Here is a 20,220-nt window from a genome sequence, read left to right as displayed (position 1 = left end):
GCGGACTGTGAAGAGCAGCAGAAGGACCTCTGTGGGCTCCAGGAATGGTCGAAGAAATGTCTGCTGAGATTCAATGTCACGAAGTGTAAGAGGATGCACCTGGGGCGTACCAACGGTAAGGAGGCGTATCATATGTCCCAATGGGATGAAGAAACTGCACTAGTTGAGACTGTGTGTGAGAAGGACCTAGGTGTGTATGTTGACAATGAGCTGAAGTTCTCGGGCCATTGTGAGAAGAAGGTAAATAAGGCAAATAAATTATTGGGTCTTATAAGAAGGTCGTTCAGATATCTAGACGGTCCGTCCCTCGTGACGATCTTCAGGAGTGAAGTGCTTCCCCATCTGGAGTACTGTCACCCCATCTGGTCCCCGAGATATGCTAGGGACTGTCAGTTGGTTGAAAATGTTCAAAGGAGGGCCACCAAGCTGGTGCCTGCACTTCGGCACCTCAGCTACCCTGAGAGATTGGAGCGCCTGAACTTGCCTAGCTTATACTACAGACGGGCAAGGGGGTACCTAGTTGAGGTGTATAAGCATCTCAGGGGCACTACTCAGTTGAGTGTCCTTACTTGGAGCTGGCGGACGCTCGCCCCACAAGGGGTCACAGCTCCAGATTGAAGAAGCCGCAAGTCCAGAAAACCGTGAGGGCAAACTTTTTCGGAGTGAGGGTTGTAAACTCTTGGAACAATCTACCAGAGAGTGTTGTGACGGCACCGAGTGTGAGCTCTTTCAAGACAAGACTTGACCAACACTGGAGCGGGTTCAGGTACATTCAGGAGCCGGTGCATGCCCAGTATTTGCCAACAGTGCGTGACAGAGACATGACCGATCGCCCTGGCGGCTAGCGAGCCGATCTTTTGGTGAAGAAGATAAATGAAAAGAGACGTGACCGATCTCCCAAGCGGCTAACAAGCCGATCAGGGGCGAAGAGGATAAAAGTAAAAGTAAAAAAAGTAAAAGTTTGGTGAGGTTGCGTGAGGCGATCTGAAGGAATGCAGTGCTGTAGGGGCAGTTTTCCCTAGTGGAGCCTAAAATTATCCAAACTCATTATTTTTTTTTTACCTACGCCAATGGAAACGTATTCTAAACTAGACAAATACATCTTTATCCTAACTTAATTATTCTAACGTAGCTCAAATTTACCTTAATCTAATAAACCTCAAGCATAACCTAATTTAAACTAACTTAATCTAATCCAAGCTAACCTAAAAGGCTAATACTGTACACCCGAATCCTAACCTAAGTAAACTAAAGCTAATTTAGCCTAATACACCTATCCTACAGTAACCTAACCAAACCTAATTTAACCTATCCGACGACACACTTATCCTAATCTTACAAACTTAACTTAAATACGCTAATTATTGACTGGCTAATCTAACCCACCCATCAACCCTCCAGTGATGTTTAATATACTCGTAAAATAATCCAACCAATTCATAAACCGAACCCACACCAAAAAACACCTTGTTCGTGCCCACTGACTTTGTTCTGTTTGTGTTTACCATTGTGCAACCGTAAAGATTCACAATGTTACGCGCTAATTTAAACTCTTTCAGACACATGGGCAAGCAAGTCCCCAGGCCCGGTTTCATATTATAAATACCAAGTTTGTTTAGTAGCACGTAAGTTTCAGTCTGGGATAGGTATGCGATGTCGGGATAAGTTACTGGTAGAGATATGGATAATTGGGTAAGCTGGAGATGGGATGGGCTAGGGATAGGGTTGGTTATATTAAACCTGGATAAGTTAAGGATAGAGAAGGTAAGGTTAGGTTAGGGGTAAGTTATGTTATGCGAAGGGAAGGTTGGGTTAAGTTAGGTTCTAGGGAAGAGAGTACAGTAATTACAGAGGCAAGGTACATGACTCACCTTGATGTTCTGCACGTATTGAGCACACAAAGTAGGGTTAAGGTCATCCCTAAGGGCCACCACCACCCCGGAATAGGCGCCGTTGGTCAGGCTAATACCCTGTGTAGCTACCGCCTGCCTGATCCACAACGCCATCACCACCAACAACACCCGCGCACCAACCATCATCTTCCACACCACCACTCTCTGGTAATATATCAGAGTAATAAATTATCTATTACACACATATAAACATATATATGCTGGGTGTGAGGGTGAAACACAGCGCGGCCTGACAGGAACACCAACTGACTGAGCGCCCCCAGGTTGTAACGACTGCTGCGCTATCAGTTGATAAAGTGGAGTCAACGGTGATAATGCTGATACCACCACAACAACGTGCCCAGCCACAACCCCACCATCACTTAATGCTGCAATCTTCACTAAACTGCTGCTGGGAGGACACTTTAACTCTGTCTATTCCACCTCAGAGAATTTCTATAGACTCTTAACTAAAGTATTATACCTGAACCTGAACTACTATAAAGATAAAATACTCAAAATACATACCGCTAATAAATCCATATAATATAAATCCATATCTTAAAAAAATCAAGTAAAGTATTATTAGTAACCTCAGATATAATAAAAATATTAGACCGTGTGAGCCGTATAATACAAATAAGGTTAAATAAGTAGTATCATCTTCCGAGTACAACTACAAGATACTGTACATAAAACTAGATCACAAAATAAGCGTAGGTCCCAGAGGGTGGTGGAAGGGGTTATGTTACCCGGCTGTATGACGTCACGCACCTTGGTTGTGTCAGGTTATGTTCACAGCTGACTACTCATATCCCCCCCACCCACCCTCACCGCCTCCAACACTACACCTTAACCTCACCACCAATACTGCTCTCTTAACTTGATCAAAACAACTGTGATAAATATCTCTAATCGACAATAACCAGACCAGAAGTAACTTAATCTAACCCAATGTCACCTAACCTAACCTAATGCAATTTAATTTTACCTAACCTAGCCTATTCTAACCTATCCTATCTGCTCTAAAGGTAACGTAACACAAATGGTGTTAATATTGTATACAATATAATATTTACATGTTCTTTCTCTCTGTTAATATATTACATGGTGCCCTTCGCCGACATTCATTCCGCGCCCTCGAGTGATCATATTACAGTGTGCTAATGAGCTGTGACGTTAACCTAACCTAACCAAACCTAAAATAATAATAATAATAATAAAAATAATAATAGTGATAATAATAATAATAATAGTCACGTAAATATTACAAGTACAGTAATGTCATTTTTTCAACAACTTACGTCATACACGTCATGACACGACAATAAAATATAATTCATGAGGATTTAAACTTTTACACCTAATCTTTCCCTGTAGAAGCTCTCAAAATATCGTATTTTTTATTGTTGATGGCCTAGTGTAATTTTTAAGTCTTTGTTATCCGTTTAGTGACCTTAATTGTTAAAACGTTGTAATAACATTATAACGTCTCTTAACTGATCTAGAATGCCAACAGTGAACTACTTCCGGTCACTCGTACAAAAGTTCAGAAGGCTCCAAAACCGATTTTTTGTCAGTAATATTAAATGAGTCTAGAACTAGTTGATGCCTGTCTTAAGGAATACATGTATATATGTTATACAGTACAGGGATTTAACTGCGGTACAAACATTATGGTCGCCGGTCGCAGTTTTTTAATTAATTGTCCTGACTGAATAAGCTTAACAGTTCAGAGCACTGTTTTTTATAGTAATGGTAATGTTGACGGGTGCGCAGCCTAGAAAAGTGCAGCTCACACCCGGATCTCCAGTGATGTGAGACAATCTAGGAGAAATATTTCCACATAAGATAACTAGATAAGCTATCAACAGACCTCTGACACAATAAATCTTGCGATGACATATATGATGGAAACGTCATTTCCCGAGTGTAAATTTACGACTTTAATGTTCTTGAGAGTGAGAGGATAATTCCATATACAGTACATGAAACAAGAAATGAAAAATGATTCCAGATTCTACAAAAGTCGTAAGCTAAGATGGCAGTTGATTGGGCACCCTCTTGCATCCTGTGTAAGTCGAAGCGCAAATGCGGAGTTCATGCTTGCCTTCTTGAATCTTGACTCATGTCATTTAGGACGCAAGTGCCTGAAGGGAGGACACACACAGTCAACCTTCATCAAAAATTAATACTCGCCCTGAGAATAGAGAAAACAATGTCAACTGTACCTTGTGTGTATGTGTTCTTTATAATTATATACTGTAAATTTAATTACTGTACTGTATATGTGTTGTGTAGTGGCATAAAGGAGTGAATATGGATAGTATGGTGTGAATGTGGGGAGTATGGTGTGGATGTGGATAGTATGGTGTGAATGTGGGGAGTATGGTGTGGATGTGGGTAGTATGGTGTGAATGTGGGGAGTATGGTGTGAATGTGGGGAGTATGGTGTGGATGTGGGTAGTATGGTGTGGATGTGGGTAGTATGGAGTGGATGTGGGTATGGACTGGATGTGAAATATGAAGGAATAATGGGTGTGGATGTGGGATAACATGAAGGAATGAATGTGGGTAGCATGAGGTTGTGGAAGTGGATAGTACAGAATTGGTGTATCACACGAAACATCTGAAGGCTTTGTTGACTGTCCTTGGTTGAACTGCCCATAGTTTATATACCTACACTGTCTATATACACTATACCTGCATTGTTTATATACATGATATACCGTTTACATTGTCTGAAGTATTGTATGTATACATTAGAGAATTCTTACTTTGATCGCTAAAACAATGGATAAGAGATGTTGTTAATGATTCTGGCAGACATTTGTTGAGTGTTGACAGTGAGCACAGCAAACTTACAGATATCCAGATGAAGTTTCTTACTTTATCCTCCTGTCAGACTCCATTCTCTGGGCGGTCAATTCTGCTACACACTGTTGACAAATTCAAGACATGTACAGACATTTGAAGGAAAAGCTGAATGTACCTGAACACTACCAGCCACTCCCCCCCCCCTTTTTTTTTTTGGTCAAGGATGGATTTTACATTTTCTGGCAGGTTTGTGAAGTTAAATCTGACAGTATTCTGTAGAAATAGCTTCTTTAACATGAGGCTGTGTTTTTCCTGTGCATTGTCATATGTTGGTATACCTGCCCCCCATATCGTTAACAAATGTATATTTAAAAAATATCTGGAGTGAAACTTAAATTACAGGTCATTTTGAAAGTCTAGCAGCTCTCTGTATGGAATTATTACCAGATAATTGTACCACATAGTAAGTAATGATGTATACTAATACATGCAATGTACCTATAGTTAACTGTGCCAACCGTTCCAAAACAAAGGACTCGCTAAACCACGAGCCATATTGACCCCATGAGTAATGATACTTTTTGGGGGACTACATTTGACTGAGTAATGACATTTGATGTGTTTATGAACATATTAAACCCCCTTGTCCTTCTATACTATAAACTAGGCAACTGAAGATGGTCTAACTTTTTGGTAAATGAAATGTGAGTGTTGTCATCAGTTTGGTAAAAATGTACAGTACGGGATCTGTAATACCTCAACCACTGTGATTTGAATGATTTCAACATGTGTTGACTTATGTATAGCTTCTGGTATTTCGTAAATGTTATGCCAGAAACTATACACTCCTTCATTCAAATATTTGCAGACGATGCTAAATTATTCAGGGAAATTAGGAATAAAACGGATTGTGAAATGTTAAAGGATCTCTTGTCAGCTTCAGGAGATTTTACCCAAAAATTTATGATAGGAGGTTGGGCAGATGATTGGAAGGACAGACAGACAGATGAATGGAAGGATGGACAGATGGATAACAACCGACATCCCCTTCTGCCTTCACCTACAAGTCTAACAATAAAAAATTTTTTATTACAGTACTATAACATTTACTTGTGATCCCTTCAGTAGATTCTCACACACATACTAAGGTTCTGTCCGCTTGTATTCTCTGTGGTTCAAGTGGTGTGTGTACAGTACTATACTTGAATGTACTATCTTATCTGCTTATAAATTTACAAGACCCGACTATCCTACTAAGGCCAGGAGATAATGAGGTAATAAAGCATTCTTATCTCCTAGGTAATATGACACACCTGGTTGAAGAACAGAATCACACCTAAGATAATGGGGTATATACTGTACAGGTATATACTGTACTGGAGGATTTAATACAATTCTTTATTTTGATAGTGTAATTTTATCCTCATCTTAGTTATGTAAAGTCTTAATGGATGGATCATCCTTTGAAATGAATGTAAGAATGGGCGACTCTTGAACGAAACAAATGTGATGACAGACTAGAAGTTGTCACACTTACTGTATGTTGATACCAGAAAAATGTGAAAAAATTGTCAGTAAGATCAAAGGGCACAAAAATTCCTGGTAGAGCTGGAGGTTGTGAATGAGTCTGGCAGCAATGTATAACTGGGGGGGGGAGAGAGAGAGAGAGAGTATACTGTATAGGTAAGCTTGTCAATAGAGTAGAGGCAGTGAAGAACAGTTGATGATATGAAAGTAGTAATAAATGGGAGGTCTTAAGTGTTGTGTGCCTGCTCTTTCATATGGGTGTAAAACTGAGGTGTTGGTGCAGGATATAGATGGTTTGAGGAACATGATGGGAGTTCAGACAGGAGATACAACCAGGAATATAGATGTAACAATAATAGCGAGAGTCAAACAGGTTACCCAGCAGTCCCTTGAGAACAAAGTAAGACAAGAAGAGTACTTTCATGAATAGTTTTCCTTGAGTTTTCATCACTTTACTGTTATGAGTTCACAACCTTTAAGAACTTACATTCCTGAATATATATTCTATGTGATCTAATTATTTATTAAGTCGAGAAACTAAAGTAGTGTAAATGAAAATTAAAGTTACTGATGAGTCCTATGCTTTACCTGCTTTACTCGGCCACTCTCAGCATGATAATACAGTACTAACTTCTCCATCATCAACGCTCCGCTTCAGTCATCACTGCCGCTGGCTGCCATGTTTCGAGTGTCAACATCGTTTAGCTCCGACCATTCCTGCAACTAACAATTATCTACGGACTACACCCACTTGTTGAACTTTGGCCTTTACTGCAGCTCGTGCCTCCTGCTGAGCTACACACATCACTACAGATGGTCCCCTACTCAAGGGACTGAGGTGACAGACATAATTCTTTGATTTACACTTTGTGGTGGCCCCAATGCAAGAGGGGGTTAATTCTTTATTTTAAATGTGTAAATAAATAACTAGGTTATTTGATGAATTATCTGTTCATTACCCAAAAGTGTCAGTTGATAAAATCTACAAAAACCTTCACATACAGTATTACAAGAAAGGTAAGAGTAATCATGAACGACAAGATGGAAAATTAATTTTTTTTTTAAATTTAACTTATTTCATTATTTACTGTAATTGGCTTATCAACAGCTCCAAACATCACTGACACAATACTCTTTGCTCATTCACACATACATTGCAGCATCCTGGAAGGCCATCTCCCTCTCCTCCTGTGCATCCTTTACCCTATCATCCACCTCCGATACACTCGTCACCAATCTATCATTTGTCAGTTTCCCAATACAGGTACGTCCACACTACCCTCTCTCTAACATTTCTTTCATTTCCCTCTTATTCTCAACATCCTGTTTATCCAAATTTTTCTTGCCTCCAATTTGTTGCTTCCTCATACCTGTACATCGTGTTGATGCTTCACACCCGAGTAACAAATTTAGCCCAACAAAGTCCCTGTACATATCCATCTTTACCCCTTTGATTTAATTCTCATTCTCCATAGGTAATTATCAGTGCACATTACCTGTAATTTCTTTGCCTCTCTTTTGCAAATAAAATTAATTATGATAGGAAAAATAAAAAAACAATTATATGAACATGTACTTTATATTCTTAACTATTTTTAAAAGAATAAAGTACAGTTCCCGATAAAAATCTTTAACATATTTACATGATTTTCAACATAGGTAGCAATATTTGGAATTAACAATGATAATTTACCACTGGTTAGTTCATTTTGTAAAATCAAATATATTAAATTATAAATTAATAGTACTGTACCCAGGAGAAAAATGTTTCACAAAGCTGCATTCAAAAATAACTTCTCTGACTGCAACACATCCAAAATGTATAATTTACACTTAAATGTATTGTACTGCATTAAATACATCCAAAGATGAATGACAGTTTCCTTTTGTAAATTAAAGTCAAATATGAAAATAAGTACGCACAGATATACTGCTTGTTCTCACCATTGTTCCAAGTCAACTTTACAGATGAATAAGCACAAAACAACCAATCCAAGCCAAATCTCTACAACCAATGGTCACATGAAAGCATGCGTCCCATTCAACCACAGCTCCTGATGTAATCAAAATTATTGAAGACATCAAAGTCATAGGTGGAGCTTGACCACAGGGCATCCAGAAGCTTTGAATTTGTTTGTTTTTTGGAAAATCCAGGCAATGTACCCAGAAACGCTATGGAACGTCCATTCTTCCTCAGCATCTTATGCAACTAAATGCATCCGCTTCATCTCCTCCAGCAGCATACTACCCATCTGTGCTGGACTCCTGGACACAATAACACCAGCCTGCAAAAAGATAAAGAAGGGTCTTGAAAGTTCACACCAGGAACTTGGACCACAAACACAAACTCCCCTGAATATATATATCAAACCACTGCATCACACACAGATTTCACTATAGTACTGCATGTTTAGGTAGAAGGCTCAAAGAGGCTGTGACAGTAATATTGTGGTATGGCATAACTCTTTAAAACCCTGACTTACATTCTCAAGTGCTTTAATCTTATCCTCAGCTCCACCCTTGCCACCAGAAATAATGGCACCGGCGTGTCCCATACGACGACCAGGGGGAGCAGTTAGGCCGGCAATGAATGATACAACGGGTTTGGCACCATCGCCCTGAAAGAAAGATATTAAGTTAATACAGTTTATTGTTTACACATACAAATCTTTGGTATATTTACAAACTCGAAATACTCAACAATTATCCCCTGACCTGCACTCTTTCAAGCCCTTCCACACTTTGGTCTTTGGTCCAGTGTGGCCAAAATTAACAACACATTCTTTCTCAGTCATTCATTCTGTAACTGTCTGAGAATGTAATTAATTTCTGCTGTTCTAAAAAATGCTTTTGAAAGTGACTTTGAAAGCATAATGCTGAAATTCATTTAAAAATTAATAAAGTTGAGAAAATTAAAAAGTCACAGCCTATTATACAACACAGTATTACACTGAGAGTGAAGCCATGACATGACAATACGTACAGTACATAGTAACAAACGCAAAGATTATAGCTGAACCAAGCTAACCTACCACTAAGCTACACACCCACATACTAAGGAATTTATGCAAGTAAAGAAGGAAATGAAAAAGATACTGTCATACCATATATAAAAAAAAAGCAAGTTGTCTTTATAACTGTGGAGCAATTATGACAAACTGCCAAGTTAGGCCAGCGCCTGTTGTGACACCTGACTCTCAGAAGCGAGTGGTGAGAAATGTCTCTCTGTCAAGACCGGTAAATGCAGCTGCTAAATTTAACCTAAAACTCTTCAGTACATTTATCAACCATTAATTACCCTTTATTACATACATTCTTAAATAGGTTAAAATGAAACTGTTACTGTATATGATGTGTATCGCCTGTGTTATAACAAACAGTAGTTGTGAAGAGATCTCAATCAACACTCTTTGTCACTGGTTTATCTAATATTTTCCATAAGTGTCCTGTAAGCGAGGGGGAAATAGGATTTAACATCTAATAATAGTTTTTTCTTTGCAATACAGTTTATTCATGTTATTCTGGCAATTTAGATGTAAGTGTTCTGGGGGTATCAAGGGCTACTGTATTGTATGGGTTTGATCAGTTTAGTCTCACTGATGGATGGGTTGTATGAGTGAGGAGATGATCAGCAGCAGAACACCCAATACAGAAACCATATATCTGGATATTTTCAAGCTGTTCGATAATATGAACACTGATTACTGTTGGATAAATCTTTGGGTAATAATTAGAAGGGTTGAATCAATCACTTTTCTTTAGGGTTGGATGAGGTAGCAGCTCAGTAAAGTACTTCTTGACACCAGTTGAAACTCATCTTTGGTCCTGAGCCTTGTTAGTGTTCATAATGTCATTGATTTTTTATTAACATCTTGTTTTAATTCTGAAATTTGAAAACAGGGGAGAGGGGAAGGTTAAGTTTCTTTAAAGAGTATTGAATGAGGTCCAAGACTGATGCATCAGCTATGAATAAAAGAATAAAAATAAATCATTGTAAGGTCTTTTGGGGGAGGGGGGCACTTTTTGTATGATAATTTATTTGGCAGGGGGACATCTGGCACTTTGTGGATGATGTGTTAGAGTTGCATGTTGATGATCAAGGGTGTCCAGTGAAAGAATATCTGGCCACCTAGAAGAGGAGTTCCTATGTTTGAGATTTTGTGGATGGAAGCAACAATTTGGAGAAGAAAAATCTAAAAAAAAAAAAAAAAAAAAAAAACAAGCTTACAAACACTTACAGTATTGTGAGTTTTTAGGTATTCGGCAGCTGCTTCCTCTGCACCTCCTCCAATTTCACCAATGACAATGATTCCCTTGGTGTCAGGGCACTGGAAAGAGTTAATGTAAACTGCTTTAAAAATCAAACATCTCATTCTGTACTTACAGATATAAAGTAAATAACTGCAAATAGCAAGTGCTTTAACTATTGCTCAACACAATATACTGTACAGTACAATAATCATACACAGTGAATGTGATCATTTTCTCAAAACAAAATAATGGAAGTACTGGATACTTTTTAACTTATCAAATAGTAATGACATTTACAGCACAGCCTAGAAACAAAATAGTTTAACAATACAGTACCCGGATGTAAAGCCTTTAACTGTAACATACAAAAATATTACAAATTCAAATGATTGGGCGAAATATGTTTCCTTTCTCTTCAACTTAATTACAGGTTGTACCTCTCTAGTCCGGCAACCTCGGGACCTGACCGGTGCCGGATCATGGAAATTCACCCTTTTCCTGGATAGATAGTGACTTATGCTTGGAAGCACTAGCACCACTTTCTCTGCATCATGGTCTCTTTGAAGACATATTGAAGGGTTAAATGTCGTATAGTAGCTTCTCAAATTTCGCGAGTTTTTAATTCAACATATTTTATTGGAACACACACACAAAAAAAAATTAATACAAATTTTGACGGCGGAAACTTGAATTTCGACGGGTTTGAACGGCCCGCCAACGTGCATAATCGTGTAAACAGCGTCATTTCTCTTATGTACAAAAGATTCATTATTGTTTATTACTGAATGTCTTTTTTATTGAATTAATGTTTATGTGTGCAAAATGAGCAATACAATTCATTAATAATACGTAGAATATTAAAACACACGAGGAAATGACACAGCATTGTTTTCGTTGATTACAAAGCCAGTGACTGACTGGTTCTACATATAAAACTGAAGAAAATAAGACCTTGGTTGTAGCTGTAGTAAAATTAATATGGTTGTTTTAAGTTATGTTATTTAATGTTAATAAATGGAACAATAGAAGTAGCTAACGATAATGGTAAAGAAAAAAGAGAGATCGCGTATGTAAGTGCGCATGCGCACACGTGAAAACATATCGTCATTACTTTACATAAGAATATGAAAGCAACATTTATTTACCTGCTCATATATATTGAAGGGTTAAATGTTGTACCTGAGAGAGAGAGAGAGAGAGAGAGAGAGAGAGAGAGAGAGAGAGAGAGAGAGAGAGAGAGAGAGAGAGAGAGAGAGAGAGAGAGAGAGAGAGAGAGAGAGAGAGAGAGAGAGAGAGAGAGAGAGAGAGAGAGAGAGAGAGAGAGAGAGAGAGAGAGAGAGAGAGAGAGAGAGAGAGAGAGAGAGAGAGAGAGAGAGAGAGAGAGAGAGAGAGAGAGAGAGAGAGAGAGAGAGAGAGAGAGAGAGAGAGAGAGAGAGAGAGAGAGAGAGAGAGAGAGAGAGAGAGAGAGAGAGAGAGAGAGAGAGAGAGAGAGAGAGAGAGAGAGAGAGAGAGAGAGAGAGAGAGAGAGAGAGAGAGAGAGAGAGAGAGAGAGAGAGAGAGAGAGAGAGAGAGAGAGAGAGAGAGAGAGAGAGAGAGAGAGAGAGAGAGAGAGAGAGAGAGAGAGAGAGAGAGAGAGAGAGAGAGAGAGAGAGAGAGAGAGAGAGAGAGAGAGAGAGAGAGAGAGAGAGAGAGAGAGAGAGAGAGAGAGAGAGAGAGAGAGAGAGAGAGAGAGAGAGAGAGAGAGAGAGAGAGAGAGAGAGAGAGAGAGAGAGAGAGAGAGAGAGAGAGAGAGAGAGAGAGAGAGAGAGAGAGAGAGAGAGAGAGAGAGAGAGAGAGAGAGAGAGAGAGAGAGAGAGAGAGAGAGAGAGAGAGAGAGAGAGAGAGAGAGAGAGAGAGAGAGAGAGAGAGAGAGAGAGAGAGAGAGAGAGAGAGAGAGAGAGAGAGAGAGAGAGAGAGAGAGAGAGAGAGAGAGAGAGAGAGAGAGAGAGAGAGAGAGAGAGAGAGAGAGAGAGAGAGAGAGAGAGAGAGAGAGAGAGAGAGAGAGAGAGAGAGAGAGAGAGAGAGAGAGAGAGAGAGAGAGAGAGAGAGAGAGAGAGAGAGAGTGAACTGCCGGATGTAAACAAACCTTACTGCTTTTGTTTTTTTACGATGAGCCCGCCAGGTCACTGACCCACATTGGGGCCTGAGGGCAAAAATTTAATACTCGTAATAATAATAATAATTCAGATAAGTAAAAAAAAAAAAAAAAAGCTGCCTATCTACCTATTGACAAATCCAAAACTGCTCCGACCACAGAATGCCGGACTGGAGAGGTACAACCTGTAGTACTGTACCAGTATACAACACAGTTATAATATGAACAAAGTCAATATTATATTTTCAATTTTTAGGATTGGGATAACCTACAGTGAAGGTATTTTCAAGGCCAACATGTTACCAGATAATACATTAATTTCTTTGTATGATCACAACATCATGTCACACACTTCATAGTTAACAAAAGCTGGAAACATTACTCATAAATTACCATACTGTATATTGTTTATGCAACTTGTATATTATGTTACTTAGCCATATCAAAATTTTACTTTTATTTAAATATCAAATTTAATTAGTTAATGGTAACTTTAAAATCTCAAAGCCAAAAGTTAATGCTCAACTCAAATTAGTTTCCTAGACTAAATATAAATAAAACATTAAAAAGTATACTAACCCGAAGGAAAGTTTCAAGGCAGTCAACGAAGTTTGTACCATTGAATGGATCTCCACCAATGCCCACACAGAGTGTCTGGCCAAGGCCGACTTGGGTGGTCTGATGTACAGCTTCGTAAGTCAAGGTTCCCGACCGTGACACAATGCCAATACAACCCTTTTTGTGAATGTGTCCTGGCATGATACCAATTTTACACTGTGGAATGTACAAAACAAAATATGAACATCGTTAGTGGGGGGGGAAATAGATGAATAAAGAAAACTTCCCTTTCTTATACAGTATGTAATATAATTTGATGCATTGTCAATACAGTACAATATTCCTCTCCAACTACTGTACAGTAGTGCGTGGTACAGTCATCCTATAACGGGGAGGAAATAATGTTGAGACTGATGCAAGGTTAAGTGTTGACAGCAACTGTCAAATAGAGCTCGTTTCTTACAGTATGTAATACAGGCAGTACCCAATTTATATTGTTGTAGTAATACATTGACTCCTATTACTGTATATATTTAGAGATGCAGTCTCTATGGAGGGGGGGGATCCCACACTCAACCCCAGATGAGTTAGTGCATCATCCTACATTCTCGCTTTGTTTATATGGTATAAAGGTTGCTATCAAAGACATCTTGAGCTATGAAGGACACTGATTCAGCTTCTCAGCGGGTGTACTCTTTTAATATTGATTTTATTTTCATTTCACAATGCCCTTAAACAAACACAGAAGTAATAAAACTGAGCTTAACCATGCTAAAAGGAAATGCAGTGTGTGTGTGTGTGTGTAAATTCTATGAAAAATGTAATAAAGTCTCTATGAGGAACAAAAGTTTAAAAAGTGGTGGCTTAAAAGTTACTGGAGAAACAATTTCAGCACACAAAGAGATGCAACATGTTTAATTACCAGCTACCTAGTGTCTCAATTGAGTCAACTGACGCCCTCGTGCACTGCCAACAATATCCACACCTCCACACATTTCCTCCTTTCCAAATTCCACACTTTCTATTACAACTTTTATATCTTTATTGTACATAATCAACATATGAAATTTAAGAATACTGTACAAAATCAATTCTTTTATTTAATTTTCCACATATAACATGAGTAAATGGGGAAAATTGGACAATCAGGCATCTGGGTCCAAGACTTTGTTTGGTGGTGGTGTCATTTGACTTCCTGTGAGTTAAGGAGTAAGTGATATGGTGACTGTATTAGAATGATGACACATTAAAAACTTATTTGTAGACTTAACAACATTGTGAGTGTTAGAGAATAATGAAATAAGTCAGTGGTATAATTAAGTTATGTAAAATTTTAAAGCAACGTACCTTCTCTGGAGCAATGATACCTGGGCAGTTGGGACCAATCAGGCGGCTCTTTTCTTGGCGGAGAAGAGCATGTTTAACCTTGACCATGTCCTGCTGTGGAATACCTTCTGTGATGCATACAATTAGTCCAATCTCTGCCTCCACAGCTTCTAAAATTGCCTTAGCAGCACCAGGAGGGGGAACGTAGATTACAGAAGCATCAGCACCTGCCATAAACAGTCCCGTTAGTTCTCACTTTTTAGTCATATCTAAAAGTTCCAGAAATGTGAATGAAGAAAAAGAAATTATAAACTGAGACAAAATCTCACCCAAGAAAAAAAATTATATAAGACTGACTCTAAAAACCTAGTTTCTGGCAAAGCTGCAGTAACCAGGCAGCTCTTGTGATAAAGGGTGCTTACTGGGTGTCATGCCTTCCACACAACCCCCTAACCTAACCAGGGATGATCCATTGGCCTCTTTTGGGTAAACCAACCAACCAACCATCCTCCCTTCTCTCCTCGTGTTCACCATTTTCGTCAACCTCTTCGCAAAACTTCATCAATACAGTGCTCTCAATACCCAGCCATCCTCTCAACTCTAAACAGGGTTTCCCATCTTTCAGTGTCACATTATACATCTACCTCACCATTCTTCTTTCAGCCTACTCAAGCCTGTACATAACCTGTTGCATCATCATCAACTTGTGATGGAGTACAGTACAGCCAGAGCCTTGCAAACAAACAACCACAACTGTATGGACTGAGGTACATTCATGTCAAGGTAAGGTCAGCAGTCTAGGATCAAGGACAGAAGTCAGCCACCATAGCATAATTACAAACTCAAGACTTGGAAGGGTCAACAAAACATCATGAAATATAACCATAAGATATAACTGTACTGTATATTAGAGGACTATGCAATCGAGTTATTTAAAATTAAACAATCTGCCTGGCTGCCTAAATATCCCAAACAAGGTAAGGGCTATTGAATGAGCCACCTAGTGTAGTAAGGAGAAGCTAGAAAATAGGACTTAACCAGTATTATCTTTTTTAATATTTATATAACATAGTTATTTTCATTGTAAGGTGATCACCCTACATCTTAAATTCTTGTATTTAGACATTTACACACAACAATCCTTAATGTATCTATTTCAACCAACAGCTGTAACAGTCTTTGTCATAACCATATACTTACCATACCCTGTGACTGCAGATTTTATTGTAGAAGTATTTACAAAAATATGAGCAATTTGCCTTATTCAAATACTGTATCATCAAAAACGTCCCCAAATTCAGCACAGTATATATCACTATTCAATAACTATAATACTGACAAAACAGCAGGTTGGGGCGCTGTATTATGATAAGTGGCACCTTGTGCAAATGACTACTGTAGTGTAGTGTTATTTTTTATATAATCTGATACAACATTTGAACTGAAAAAAAAAGAGTAGAAAATTCAATTGACTCACCGGTGTTAGCCTTTGCCTCAGCAACACTATTAAACACAGGTAGATTGAGATGTTTCTTGCCACCTTTGCCTGGTGACACACCCCCCACCATGAGGGTGCCATATTCAATTGCTTGGCGTGAGTGGAAAGTTCCCTGTTTGCCCGTGAAACCCTGACAGATTACTTTTGTGTGCTCATTAATTGCCAGGTTTGGCCGTGACACAGCATAGCACGACCTTGTGCCAATTGGGGCCACACCTGTAAAAGAGAAAAGAAAATGTCAACAATGAATATTCTCAAGTACTGTAATGATGGAGAAATATACATGAGATTGATCCTGATATTAATGTTGATGACCAAGCCTGGACAGAATGACTTGTGATCATGTCTGCTCATGGCTTGGGTGACTCAGGAACCCAGGGATGCCCTAACTCACAACGACTGGGTTAATCTGAAACCAAGCCTCCACAACAACCCTAAACCTTAGATGGTGGTACACTTAAGAAGCTGCAACTGCCCAGAGATTACAAGCTGATGTATTGTGGTCACCATACATGACTCCTACCCAGGCTGAGTTATAAGGCAAGACACTCCCCTGCATAAGACTACAGGGAGGAGGCCAGGAAGAAGTTCAGCCTGTCTAATACAAAAGCCAACAAGGGGGAGAACAAATTGAAAGAGAACACTTCAGTTTTACCTCTCTATACAGCTCCCAATGTTGCCCAGATCTTCTATAGAGGACGAAACAACTCAAGGACCAGAGAATGTAAGGCACAGAGCCATCACAGAAATAGTCAAATAAAAGTATTAAATGGTAGAAGACATTACCAATCTGCAAATCTAAGAAATTCCACATCTAGAAAAAATAAATTAAAAATTTCATCATTAGAACTAGTGAAAGGTTCAAAATACACACATCCACTTTTAAAACTGTGGACAAGGTCACAAAACCATACCTCTATGATTCCTCTAAATCAAAGAAGGAAAAATCAATCTGAACAGAAACTAAACAAAGCTGAAGGAGAGGACACCATATCCCCCCCCCCCTAATGTTATAAAATGAGCCATTTCTGTTTAATAATCTCTTTAATTACCTTACCTTAGATATGGCCTACAGCTAAGAAGCAACTGAATGGAATAAATAATCCTGATCCCACCAAACCCTCCTGTGGAATGGAAGTTACAAATGAGGAGATTACCATAATAATACATCCCAAATAAATCCATCATTATACAGACTCCAAGAGAGTGAGTCTTGGAGCAACACCCATTAAGAAGGGATCACCTTATTCCTCAACAGAGCACCTACCCCAACACTGAGAGCTCCAGCAATATGCACAGCCAGGATGGATCAGGAGAGCTTCATCATAAGAAACACATACAGTATGCAGAAATTACCCTTAAGATGGTGGACCTGGAGGCACTTTGCTTAACAAATGGCACAGCTGATAATAATGTTATCAAATAAAAACGAAATACTCTTCTCTTAAAATGTCAAAACTTAATTCAGTTATTGCCCTCTTGCACTACCTGAGACACAACCGCCTCACACAAGAGGGCATGGACCTGCCTGGGAAGTCTGATCGTCTCAGACAGAAGACTAACTGGTTCCTTCAAAAATTTTCTTTTAGGGAAAAATTATGTAACAGGAGAAAGTTTTACAACAAAGCAGCGCTAAACAAAGCACTGTAAATCAAGGTCTGCTTATAGAGTGAGGGAGCATGTGGGTAAGAATACATTTCTTGTAATAGCTATGGGTGTTTACCATCCAATGCACGCCCACCAGACCAGGTATCATACTGACCAGTACAGGTAGTTGGTGCAGAGGCCAGTCTGGTGGCTGGTGCTATAAATGTCTTTCTTTGGGATGCCTTATCGTGTGAGCATGAGAGTGAATCGAGTACCATCAGTATATTCTTATGTACCAGACACAGACATTTCTATCTGCATTCTTAGGGTAACTCTTGGTAATAATGGTTTTCACTGTCTAATACTTGGAACAATTTCAACATCTATCAAAAACATACTGGCATGCTGCCCAAGACTGACAGATTTATCTTGGGCCAAGTATAATACCACTTCATGGTACAACAACATACTGCAGCGATAAGAAATATGATTGATTAATTTAATGTTTCTTTTAGTCGCCACAATATTTACTTCAGGTCCAATGATTTTGGTAATGAACGCTACAAAAACAATGTTTGCCATATTGATTTTGTAATAATAATTTAAATTTAATATTTGGTGGATTTCTTAAACAAACCCAAGTATTTTTGCTATTTTTTTTAAGCAAGTACTGTACCCAGTAATCTTGATTAGTTTTTATGTTCAATATTTTCTTTTAAGTTGAAGGATATCAAGTATGATAGAAAGTTAACTTCTCACACCAACCAAGCCAAACTTAATGTTGTTATCTAAAAATCTTAGGTTAGCCTTTGGTTTGGTTAAGTGATTTAACCTAACCTAACCTAACCTGACCTAACCTGACCTGACCTGACCTGACCTGACCTAACCATCCTAAATATCTTGTAGACCAGATGCTATACTGTAGTAGCACAGATTCATCAAGAGAGTTACGGTGAGTGGAACAAGTTACCAGACACACCATAAACACAGGATACAACCAATACAGTATAAATATATCAACCATTAATAATACTGTACTATGGTATTCTGAGGCTCTGTAAACTTTAAATTATGATAATAGGTTCAAATGAACTTTATCAGGTGTTTTGTATGTTTCTGCAATAAATGTTTTAGTGAATGTTGAAGTAAAAATTTGTACAGTAGTGACGAGTGAGCAGTTGCCTGGTGGTCTATGAACGGGTCCGACTAATTACCCAAATGTACCCAAATGTAGCCGCAATGAAGTCAAATGATGGTCCTACATGAATAAATCGGACTGCCAATCACTTCTCGACTAGTATTTGGTGTCACGAAGTCACAAAAAATTGGTAAACTTAATTTAATCCGAGTTAATCGATTGAGTGCATGTACCTAACCTAACCTAACCTAACACAACTCAGATTAAATTAAGTTTACCAATTTTTTGTGACTTTATGACACCAAATAATAATCGAGAAGTGATTCACAGCCCAATTTACGTGATTTACTGCAACTACATTTGGGTACATTTGGGTAATTACTCGCTCCCTCGGTACAAGCACGCGATCTATTAACTCAGTTTAAATTAAGTTTTCCAATTTTTTGTGACTTTGTGACACCAAATACTAGTCGAGAAGTGATTAGCAGTCCGATTTATTCATGTAGGACCATTATTTGACTTCATTGCGGCTACATTTGGGTAATTAGTCGGACCGCTATGAACAGTTTGGTAATGTTAGTTTTACGAAACTTTAGAGAGAACTTTTGTCTCCCAGTAATGAAGAGTTAATAATGTGAACATTTTACTGGAAGACATCATGAAACTTTCCACGATACTGGTAGGCCTCGCTTGCTCTAAACATAGGCCTAGTCCCATATTAATCATGACTGCATTCTAACTACGATTAAAGACGGAAAGCCAATGATGTTAATGGTGTAGGTGACTATGTATGTATGTGTATATGTGTGTGTGCATTAAGGGATCAAGAGATGGTGGATATCATGATCAGCTGATGCACAGTGTCATATAAATACACACATATATACTGCTTCCTTCACTCCAGCATCAGATTTATATAGTTTATGTAATTTTCATCTCTTTCTCGATCAGTTAGCACCGTAAACAGGAGGATTTATTAAGTGGCAAGTAATAATTAGAGGTACTAACCGGCGAGACGAGTGAGGGATCGTAAGGTGGCAGCCATTTTCACTTTGCTGTGTTGATGACGTCACGAACAGCTGACGAGGGAGGACCTGCATCAAGACGCGGGTAATTTAACCAAACTTTTATCTTGTGATATTTTTAACCTTGTCCTACACTCTTGATGACCACACTTGACCACACCTACACTTTGAGGACCACACCTACCCTCAGGACCACACTTACACTCAGCACCACACTTGACCACACCTATACTTTGAGGACCACACCTACCCTCAGGGCCACACTTACACTCAGCACCACACTTGACCACACCTACATTCTTGATGACCATACCTACACTCAGGACCTCATCTGCATGCAGTAGACTGCTAATACAGCCAACTGAGTCGTGTAATTTTTATTTTTATAATAAATTTACTTTAATGTAGTAATTTACAGCAAATAACAGTGTGCCTCACTTAAAAAAATATGGAACAAAATTAAGAGG

General features: G+C 38.7%; 2 protein-coding genes across 3 annotated transcripts in view; both read right to left on the bottom strand.

Annotated features, from left to right (window-relative positions):
• Positions 1 to 2,184, bottom strand: part of LOC121872876 (calcium-activated chloride channel regulator 1-like) — a 37,358-nt gene extending 35,174 nt beyond the window's left edge. Inside the window, exon 1 of one of the 2 annotated variants that reach the window (XM_042375945.1) lies at positions 1,872 to 2,184. In XM_042375945.1, coding sequence (XP_042231879.1) covers positions 1,872 to 2,039 — 168 coding nt within the window. In that variant the 5' untranslated portion in view covers positions 2,040 to 2,184. The remainder of the gene's footprint in view (positions 1 to 1,871) is intronic. The other variant, XM_042375944.1, reaches the window with a different exon arrangement.
• Positions 2,185 to 7,796: 5,612 nt separating this feature from the next.
• On the bottom strand, positions 7,797 to 19,828 carry LOC121872875 (succinate--CoA ligase [ADP/GDP-forming] subunit alpha, mitochondrial-like). The gene is made up of 7 exons (XM_042375943.1): positions 19,737 to 19,828; positions 15,983 to 16,219; positions 14,527 to 14,732; positions 13,201 to 13,395; positions 10,475 to 10,564; positions 8,720 to 8,854; positions 7,797 to 8,521 (listed from the first exon to the last, which is right to left on the bottom strand). The coding sequence occupies exons 1-7, from the start codon at positions 19,771 to 19,773 to the stop codon at positions 8,438 to 8,440; spliced, it is 984 nt and encodes a 327-aa protein (XP_042231877.1). The 5' UTR covers positions 19,774 to 19,828; the 3' UTR covers positions 7,797 to 8,437.
• Positions 19,829 to 20,220: the final 392 nt, after the last annotated feature.

The sequence above is a fragment of the Homarus americanus genome, unplaced genomic scaffold, assembly GCF_018991925.1.
Source record: "Homarus americanus isolate GMGI-L3 unplaced genomic scaffold, GMGI_Hamer_2.0 scaffold11022, whole genome shotgun sequence".
Classification (NCBI taxonomy): domain Eukaryota; kingdom Metazoa; phylum Arthropoda; class Malacostraca; order Decapoda; family Nephropidae; genus Homarus; species Homarus americanus.
The sequence above is the reverse complement of the archived record's forward strand: the minus strand, read 5'-3'. Positions and strand labels throughout refer to the sequence as shown.

What these genes read in the sequence shown, in the direction of transcription:
- LOC121872875 (XM_042375943.1), bottom strand. Translation starts at nt 19,773, where the DNA reads ATGGCTGCCACCTTACGATCCCTCACTCGTCTCGCCG. An exon ending in ATCCCTCACTCGTCTCGCCG is followed by an intron (nt 16,220 to 19,736) that starts GTTAGTACCTCT and finishes TCTCTTTTACAG; the next exon opens with GTGTGGCCCCAATTGGCACA. An exon ending in TGAGGCAAAGGCTAACACCG is followed by an intron (nt 14,733 to 15,982) that starts GTGAGTCAATTG and finishes TGTTTATGGCAG; the next exon opens with GTGCTGATGCTTCTGTAATC.